Source organism: Bactrocera tryoni, chromosome 2 (assembly GCF_016617805.1).
Source record: "Bactrocera tryoni isolate S06 chromosome 2, CSIRO_BtryS06_freeze2, whole genome shotgun sequence".
Taxonomy (NCBI): Eukaryota; Metazoa; Arthropoda; class Insecta; order Diptera; family Tephritidae; genus Bactrocera; species Bactrocera tryoni.
Window position 1 is genome coordinate 41,789,636 of NC_052500.1, and position 9,365 is coordinate 41,799,000.

The 9,365-nt window shown below is 36.3% G+C and overlaps 1 protein-coding gene and 1 long non-coding RNA gene across 10 annotated transcripts; one reads left to right on the forward strand and one right to left on the reverse strand.

The window, feature by feature from the left end:
• Positions 1-375: 375 nt before the first annotated feature.
• LOC120768506 lies at positions 376-1,674 on the reverse strand. 4 transcript variants are annotated; one of them, XR_005704769.1, is made up of 4 exons: positions 1,455-1,674; positions 1,001-1,166; positions 815-932; positions 376-736 (listed from the first exon to the last, which is right to left on the reverse strand). It is a non-coding gene; the product is annotated as an uncharacterized LOC120768506 (long non-coding RNA). The 4 variants fall into 4 exon arrangements; XR_005704768.1 differs by having other exon boundaries at positions 1,216-1,674; XR_005704767.1 differs by having other exon boundaries at positions 1,001-1,152; positions 1,216-1,673.
• Positions 1,675-1,734: 60 nt separating this feature from the next.
• On the forward strand, positions 1,735-3,749 carry LOC120768496. Of its 6 annotated transcripts, none has more exons than XM_040095214.1 (4): positions 1,735-1,856; positions 1,901-2,119; positions 2,190-2,337; positions 2,419-3,749. In XM_040095214.1, the coding sequence occupies exons 1-4, from the start codon at positions 1,848-1,850 to the stop codon at positions 2,544-2,546; spliced, it is 504 nt and encodes a 167-aa protein (XP_039951148.1). In that variant the 5' UTR covers positions 1,735-1,847; the 3' UTR covers positions 2,547-3,749. The 6 variants fall into 6 exon arrangements, with proteins under 6 accessions (XP_039951148.1, XP_039951149.1, XP_039951153.1 ...); XM_040095215.1 differs by having other exon boundaries at positions 1,907-2,119; XM_040095219.1 differs by having other exon boundaries at positions 1,926-2,119.
• Positions 3,750-9,365: the final 5,616 nt, after the last annotated feature.

The following is a 9,365-nucleotide window of genomic DNA, read 5'->3' on the forward strand; positions in this document are numbered from 1 at the left end:
ACTGTTAATACCCTGCAAAAAATTGTGCGACTAATCTCTAAAGAGAGTATTCCGGGACTAGTCTCGATGTGGAACAATTGAGTATTAATTAGTCTCAAACGGGTATAATTGGAGATCAATTAGTCTCAATTAATCCCTATCGGGTACTATTGGGAAAAAAGTTAGAATTTTGGCAAAAATACATTCATAAATTTCAAAGCAAAGTTACTGAATTTCCTTCCATTCAATTATCATAACCTATTACATTTAAAAAAAACCATAAGTAATGAATTTCGTACATGTCTTTGCACTAGCAAGAGGCGGTGTACAAAAACATTGAAACTTTTTACAAACTGAAAAATTTTTATAAGAAATTGTAATCAGAACGAAAGATAATTGAACTATCTCCATTTTCATATGCGTTAACATTGTATATTTTTAAACATGCTTATAAAACAAAGCCCATGCTAACAACATTTTGTATTTCGACATGTACTTTTGACTTGCATAAAACAATAAATATAGCCTTGAAGCATTTACAAAATAAATGAATTTTTTTTTAATTCATTATGGATTAAAAGATAATTAAACTATCTTTCTTTTAGTATACATTAACATTAACAATTTCCAAACATTTTTATGAAAAATAGCTTTTTCTAACACAATTTTATATTTCAATCATGTACGTATTTGACTTAAGAGCGGCATTCAAATGTAGACTTCCATGATGATACTTGGTTTTTAATAAAATCTGGATCTGTAAAAGCATTGATAATAGATTCAAGAGCAACAATATAATCCACCAATAAATGCTTACTTAAAAAAACCAACATACCTTATTATCAAATCCCCTGCAGAACGTTCCAGACTCTGATAAAATAACCAACTGTTGCGCCGGCTATCACATCTGTTGGTTGCTTATGTGATTAGACGTAGAACAAAACAGTTGCATGCTGCAATAATTCATAATATAATTAATTTATTGTGAGATTTACACAACTATATTTCAATAAAAACTTACCAATTGCTTCATTTGGTTGTTTATCTGCACTTCTGCGACTTTGTTTACATTTAAATACAGTGTTGTTAAGTTAGGGAAATTTCCCTTTTTTTGTGCTACTTACGAACAAAGGGGAAATTTCATCGATGTACTTTTTCTTAAATATCGTCGAGCTAAATGATATAACCTAAAAGATAAATATTTAAGACGTTTGGAGATTTGATTTTAATACCTACATTTCGATTCGAAGTGAAATTTAGGTTATAATGATTAATAACCTGATGTTAGAAACAATTAATATGCAAGAGAATATTTTTGCTATACACGAAATCTCAATCTTTGTACTTTTTGTATCACTTATGGTTCAAAGAAATGATTATTTATAATAGCTTTTTCTTCAATAAGAAGATACAATACTGTTTTAAGTAAAAGCCTGGATATTAGGCATGCTGTCAATTATTCTCTAAGCATAGACCTTTGTTTCTGCAAATATTTAGTAAGCTGTAGATCTGAGCAAAGCTTGTATTTAATAAGCATATTATCATTTTTAACAATTATTGATTTGGATTTAAAACCACTCAAGCCAATTCATTTTGAAAATTGTGAGCCTTTTCAACCTAAGCTCGAAAATGTCTTACGTAGTTAACAAATAAATGTATGTATCGAGATAGTTCCAAGGCAGTACTATCGATAATATTTCCCGTATAATCGGTAATGTGCGGCCACTAGTATTGCAACAGATGATTTTTAAAAAGTAAGAAGTGCGAAAAGTGAAAATTGAAAATCTGTTTGGCTAAATCAACATTATTAAAACAAATAAAAGAAAAAAGGAGTAGCAGCAAAGTGAGAAAAGGAGTTTTTGTACAAGATGAGTAAGGTAAGCAAGCGTCACCTAAGGAGAATAATAAGTTTGAAAAGCAGTTACAGGATATTGGCAAAAAATTAGACGACCTGCAATTGATAGTCGAAGCACAGAATACTGCTATAATGGATGCAATAGCGGTCCAAAAGGTGGCGACTGAGCAATTGATTCGCCAAGAATCAAAAAATGCACCCATCACAAAATATTTCCCAATAAGTGACGTCCCAGAAATGCATCAGTTGGAGGAAAAAATTACCCCTACTAACAGAGATGTATATGTAAGTTAATTTGATATATAGATTTATATCATAGCTCAGTTTACAAATATTATTTAAACATATTTTATAGGAATCTGCGATGTCTGCTATTTTATGCAACAATCTCAGAAATATAAGGCTGCTGTTAAATAAGGACGTCATAGCGTCAATAAACGTGGATGGTTCACATGGAAAGATAAGCTTAAAATCTTTCCCAAATTTTTATGCTTCATTGACTGGTAAGATAAATATTCCATACCATTGTTTTACACATATGTATGTTTTTATTTCAAGTTAAATTAAATCTTCTTTTCATTTAGGAGCCATTGCCAAATTACCATTTAAGGGATTGTCGCCGGAGGAAGCGCTGCGCAAAGCCATTGCTTTCGAAAAAGCTAAATGCTTTAAGAAAGCTTATCGACAAAAAAAGAAGAATTCTGCATCTTAAACTACTACCCCTCCAATTGTTTTTTTTTTTTTTTTTAATATAAAACTGCAATAGTACAAAGTTGTAATATTTCAGACTTTAAATTCTGACTTCTTATTTCTGGACTGAATTTTTCTTTTTTAATTTTTATTATAAAATTATTTAAAAAATGTGATTTATAAAGCTCGTAAAGAAACCAGAACGAATATTTATTTTAAAATTTTCGCAGCTAAAAACTCACAAGAAATATTCTCCTAAAAGTTTGTAGCCCATTTTATTTCGTTTTTTTTTCTTAAAGAATAAATTTTGTTCACGCGTTATATGAAAGCAAGAAATCAACGCGAACTTTTTGAGTGGAGTACAAAACTGCGTAAACGATTTTTTTAAGATACATTTTTTTAAATTTTGATGATAATTTCTTTCATGAGTTTTGCAAAAATTTTGATTTGTCAGATTTATGTTAGAGAAGCTGTATTTAAAGTGTTTAAAGTCAATTAAATAAAAATACATATTTTAAAACGAAGGCTTCGGATAAAATTTATCTTGATTGTTAAAGGGATTTTAGAGGTTTTATAACGACTGGGCTCATTCTGCTACCATTGCGACCTACAAAGCGACTAGTCCCTTTTTATACCCATTTGGGTATAAATGGGTACAATTAGTCTCTTCATAGGACATGCTCGAACAAAAGGGAACAGTTCAGTCCATACAAAGAGATGTAAAGTGGGATTAGTCGCATGTTCCTTTGCGACTAACCCCGGACACATCCCGGACTAGTCGCATTTTTTGCAGGGGTGGATTGTAAGTGGTGATGTGGTGAGTGTGGTAAAGTTTGCGTGTCAGTGTGTGTTGATGTAGGGGGAGGATGCTCATTTATACAGCTAGGAACGCCTCATACCGAATCCAGTCGGTTCGCGCACAAATATATTAAAATAACATTAAAGTAAATGCATCAAAACAAACTTGAGTTAGAGCAATAGAAATGCACAATCACTATATCAAACAATTCTAAACATTCAAACATCAAAACAACCTTGAGTTTGAATACCACACCAACCTCATCAAAGAACAAGGGGAATGCACTATATCTAAGAAAACAATATATTTGTAAACAAACCCAAACAAATAAAATAATATAAATCTGTATCTAAACAAACTATCAATTAGTAATAAGAGAATATACTAGTGATTACAAATAGAAATAAAAACCTTGTAATAAGTTAGTCTTGAGAGTATTAATAAAAAGTACACATTTCGGTGCAGCTCAAAAATTTATATTTATTTATGTAAAAATTAACTCACGCTCCGAAGTACAGTCGCGGCGGAAGAAAATCAGTCCTATTACTTTCTGGACAATCCCTGTATATCACAGTGTGAAAATGGGGAATATAACCTCTCTTACTTCCCATATAACACTCTTTTAAATTCCACTTGATTCTTTTACTTTCCTTTATACATATAAAGAAGCAATTAGTGTAAATATAATAAAAATTTGCACCAATAATTATTTTAAAGCATGCCACCTTATGACCAAAAACCTGTCAAATCCAACCAAAACTGCCCTAAATACTGGATATGTTGACTTTTGACCAAAATATGGGTCAATGTATGTATATAATCTTTTCTTAGAAATAGTAACACTACGTATCAAAAATGGGTTAATTTTTGAAAGACGTTGAAATGGAGAATTCAAAGTGAGTTTAAAATGTTATGTTGACGTAATCAACAGATGTATTGTTTATTCAAAGTAACTAGTTGGTGCTCCCTCGTGGAAATATATGAATAAAGTTTACACCGTTGGAAAGGAAAAGACGTGCACAAATTTTTACGTTTTCATGAACATAGGTAAACTCCATTGTGTTAATTTCTTTGTTGAAAAGATGTTTTTTTATTATTATTTTACATTGTACCTAGTAAAAAAAAATAAAATACTAACAACAATTCTAGTCTAATTAATTAGGAGAAAGGATTCAAAGTGAAGTATCAGTTTGCGATTTAATCTGTATTTCATTCAAACAATTCATCAGTAGTGGCTAAATGAGATAAGCTTCCGTCAAAACCCACCACATCAACACAGCCGAGAGAGCACTCCACATCCACACATGCGAACAAACACCACACTGGATACTACCCATCTAACAGGATCGTCAACTCCATACGGCAGTTCTGTTGAGTTTGCACACCAAACTACACGTCGCTCTTTGGCCGCCGCTCCTCACCTTTTACGCTATGATTTCCATAATTATTAAGCATAATAACAAAAACATATTTGTATTGTGAAATGAAAATTATCCAAAATACTTTGCGAACAATAATTGTAAAGCAAATTGATATTACAAAGTAAATCCGAACCTCTTGTGAAGTAGAAACTGGGTGTTTACTTTAAACATTGGTCCTTGGAGTTTCAAAGAAATGCACTATTATAAACAAGACAAAAATTCAAGCAGTAAAATTAAAGTGTGGTGCATATACATATGTATATACAAAAAAAAAACACTTTGAAAATCGGAAAATACGAAACGGTACCGTGTTGTTATTACAAAATCAAAAAAAAAAAAAAAATTGTAAACCGTGTGCAGTTATCAAAAAAGAAAAAAAAAAACACATACATATATATGTATACATATGTATGGTTGAGAAAGCAACACAGCTTTCTCATATTTCCAAATAGATTAATACCCCAAAGCGGCAGCGAGAAGCATCGGGAGAGCTACCCCCACATAAAAGGCTGCTGAAAAGGTGCAATAAATGACCAGTGAGGCCACGAAAATAATAGATATCACGGGTCAACATAACGCATGTGAAAAATGGGTGGATGTTGTCAAAAAGAGAAAGCCGATTCAGAAGAAAATAAGAACGAAACCGGACGCCATCATTTTAACCAAAAAGGAAGGGTCGACGTACGCTGATATTTTACGAAAGATAAAAAGTGACAGCGGTCTTGAAGAGTTGGGAGCAAACGTGGCCTACATAAGAAAAACGATGAAGGGAGACCTGCTGATTGAGCTAAAAAATCAGGCGGACAAGAGAGCCGAATCATTCCAAAGCGTCTTAGAGGGCGCGGTGGGTGAAATGGCGCTAATACAGCCAAAAACCCATAGCGTCACAATAGTGTGTAAGGATTTAGACGAAATTACTACACCTGAAAAAATCTGTGAGGCGCTAAAAAAAGAGTGCGGGATCCAAAACCTGGAGAAATCAAGCGTCAAAAGTATGAGAAAAACGCGTAGTGGCACACAGATAGCTCTAGTATGCCTACGTGCTCAGGATGTCAAAGCTGCACTAAAGTCGGGCAAAGTTAAGATAGGATGGTCGATCTGTCGCCTTCGAGAATACTCGCCTATTCCTAGATGTTATAAATGTTTTCACCTGGGTCACATGGCGCGTAACTGTCGCAGTTTGACAGACAGATCTTCTCAATGCACCCGTTGCGGAACCGCGGGACATTTAGCAAAGGCATGCACCAACGTTCCGAGCTGCATGCTCTGCAAAGAGGAACACTCAGTATTGAGCATGACTTGCCCCAAGTCTCTAAAGAAATGAGAATAATGTAGTTAAACTTAAATCATTGCGCAGCAGCACAGGATTTACTAGACCAGACAATCACAGAAGAGAACATTGATGTCGCCATACTAAGTGAACAATACTCCTAGCGCCCGGAAAGCACATGGATTGCAGACAAAACCGGCAAGGCAGCAATATGGTCCCGCAAAGGACAACCTTTCAAGACCAGCTCCAGAGAAGCTCATAACTTTTTCACATGGGCGAATATACAAGGGATATATTTTGTTAGTTGCTATGCTCGTCCCAGCGCAGCAATTGCAGAATTTGAAGATTTCCTCTTAAGGCTCTCTTTAGAAACCAGAGGCAAAACTCCAATTGTAATAGCGGGTGATTTTAACGCATGGGGCAGCAGATATACAAACCATCGCGGGCGCCTAATTCAAGAATTCCTAAGTCAAACGAACCTAACAATAATAAACAGTGGAACGCAAAACACGTACCAAAAAGGAAACAAAGGATCCATAATTGATATAATGTTCGCAAATGATTCACTCAGGCACATGAAATGGACAGTGTCAAATATATACACATATAGTGATCATATGGCGATTATAGCTCAAATTTCGTACACCCCAGAGCCGGAACCCCTCAGCAAAAGCACTTCCCGAAAGCGAAGCTGGAAGCAACAGGAGTTCGATCCAGACCTTTTTGAGCTAGTCCGGAGTGCATCAAGAGCACCAGATGACGATGCCGCCCATCTGGTAACTGCGGTGCGAAAGGAACTGGTCGCAGCATGCGATGCAACAATGTGCAGAACAACACATCATAACAAACGGAGGCCTGTATATTGGTGGAATGTGGAAATTTGCACGCTGAGAAAGCTTTGTTACTCAGCTAGACGGCGTCTACAGCTTAACCAGGTTGAAGCGAACGAAAATCGCCTAAAAGAAGAATTTAAAAGCCACAAGAAGCTTCTGAAGTCGGCAATTACCCGGAGCAAAAAGTCATGTTTTGAGAAGCTCTGTAAAGAAGCAAACATTGACCCTTGGGGAACTGCTTACAAAATCTGTATGTCAAGATTTAAAAATAAGCAGCAGCAACCGAAGTATGCATCTTTTATGGGAAAAGTCGTCGAAACATTATTCCCGAAACACGACCAGATTTCATATGCCAAGCGACAAAACGAAGCTGCAGAGTCACCCCCTTTAGTCACAGAAAAAGAGCTCCTGGCCATAGAAAAGAAAATAAAAAACAACAAAGCACCTGGATTAGATGGCATACCTAATAGAGCTTTGAAGGAAGCTATAAGCTTAAAACCTCAACTGTTTGCCAAAATGTACGACGCTTGTATAAAGGAAGAGGTACTCCCCGACTCGTGGAAAGTACAACGTTTGGTTTTGCTCCCAAAACCAAAGAAACCACCTGAAGAACCTTCATCGTACCGACCTTTGTGTATGCTCGACACAATGGGTAAGGTGTACGAAAGTATAATACGAAACCGCTTGGAGTTAGTAATCCAGAAAGCCGGCGGATTATCAGAGAGACAATACGGCTTTATAAAAAAGAGATCCACTACGCACTACGAGAAGTCCTCGATACTGCGAAATGTGCAGTAAGGGGGAGAAGATGGAAAGGTGGCACGAAAAAGTACTGCGCACTGATCACCCTGGATGTCAAGAATGCGTTCAACACGGCAAAATTGGCACACATAATCGAAGCCCTGGATAAAATTCGCGCCCCAGAATACCTCATAAACATTATAACGAGTTACTTTAAAAATAGAAGGCTGATTTTTAATACGGACGAAGGCACCAAGAGCTACTCTATCTCGAGTGGAGTACCCCAAGGGTCAGCGTTAGGCCCACTATTATGAAACCTTATGTATGACGGGGTGCTAAGAAGACAGCAACCAGCAGACGTGAAACTAAGAGCTTATGCGGATGATCTCATGGTCGTAGCAGTGGCCAAACAATTAGCTGACCTGAAAAATAAATGTAATGAGTGCTTAAATGGTTCTCTTCTGTGAGTCTGAAACTGGCGGAGGAAAAAACAGAAGTTTTACTAATAAGCACTAGAAAGATAAAAGAACGAATAGAGCTCACCATAGGGGAGTGCGAGATTACTTCGCAGAAGTAGCTGAAGTATCTGGGGGTAATATTAGATTCTAAATTAAAATTCAAAGAATACCTAGAGTATTCCTCCAGTAAAGCAAACAAAATTTACATGCACTATTGAGAATGATGACCAATACAGGCTGTGTGCGTTCCAGCCGGCGATTCTTAATAGCGAAAGCAATGAGTTCCGTAATCCTGTACGCAGCACCAGTATGGATACAGGCAATGAATATAAAAGCATATGCTAAACAAATAATTGCAGTGCATAGGCTTTCTGCAATTCGAGTAATAAGTGCTTTCCGGACTACATCAACTGACGCTGCTGAAGTATAAGCCAGCCAGCATGCTGCCCGTTGACATCCAGGGAGATGAACTCGAGCGTTTATATCATCTATGAGTGCCTAAAACAGTATCGGCAAAGACAGAGGAGAGGAACAAGAGCATTAAAATGTGGCAGGAGCGGTGGAATTCCTCATCCAAAGGACGTTGGACCCACCGACTTATACCGGACATCCATTCTTGGATTGATGGACGACATGGGGACCTAGACTTTTATCTGACCCAAATACTTAGTGGACATGGGTGCTTTAGAAGCTACTTTTTCAGATTACACAATGAAATGACTAATGAGTCCGAACTGTCCGACGTGTACAGAGCATATAGAAGACTCTGAACATCAATTATTTTATTGCCCTAGATTTTCAAATACAATTGAAAAACTAAAAACCACACTCGGTGGTAGTTTTACAGTCGATAATTTAACGACACTCATGTGTCAGTCGACAGATAAATGGAAAGCTGTCAGCGAAGCGTCAGCATCCATAATGACAAAACTGAGACTTTTTGAACAAATTAGGCGTCCGTCAGTCCGCGCGATAGAGGAGACTTAAATGTCCTGTCCCTCCCACGAAGTAATACTTAATCGAGTCCTGAGTTGGGAGTAGGTTAGGTTTAGCGGATTAAAGATCCGCACTCCGGCTTTCGATGCTTCCCCCTACTATAAAAAAAAACATATGTACATAAAATCCGGGCGAGAAATATTATTTATTTTACAAACATATAAAACGCAAAGCTTATAACATATATACAAACTAGTTTCAATGTGAAAAACGTAAAAAAAACGTGATACAACAGAATAATACAAAAAACCAAACCACAAAGGAAAATCAACAAGTACGCAAGAAACAGCAAAAAGGACACGAAACGGAGGCGAAACGAATTG

What these genes read in the sequence shown, in the direction of transcription:
- LOC120768496 (XM_040095214.1), top strand. An exon ending in CTACTAACAGAGATGTATAT is followed by an intron (nt 2,120 to 2,189) that starts GTAAGTTAATTT and finishes CATATTTTATAG; the next exon opens with GAATCTGCGATGTCTGCTAT. An exon ending in TTTTTATGCTTCATTGACTG is followed by an intron (nt 2,338 to 2,418) that starts GTAAGATAAATA and finishes CTTTTCATTTAG; the next exon opens with GAGCCATTGCCAAATTACCA.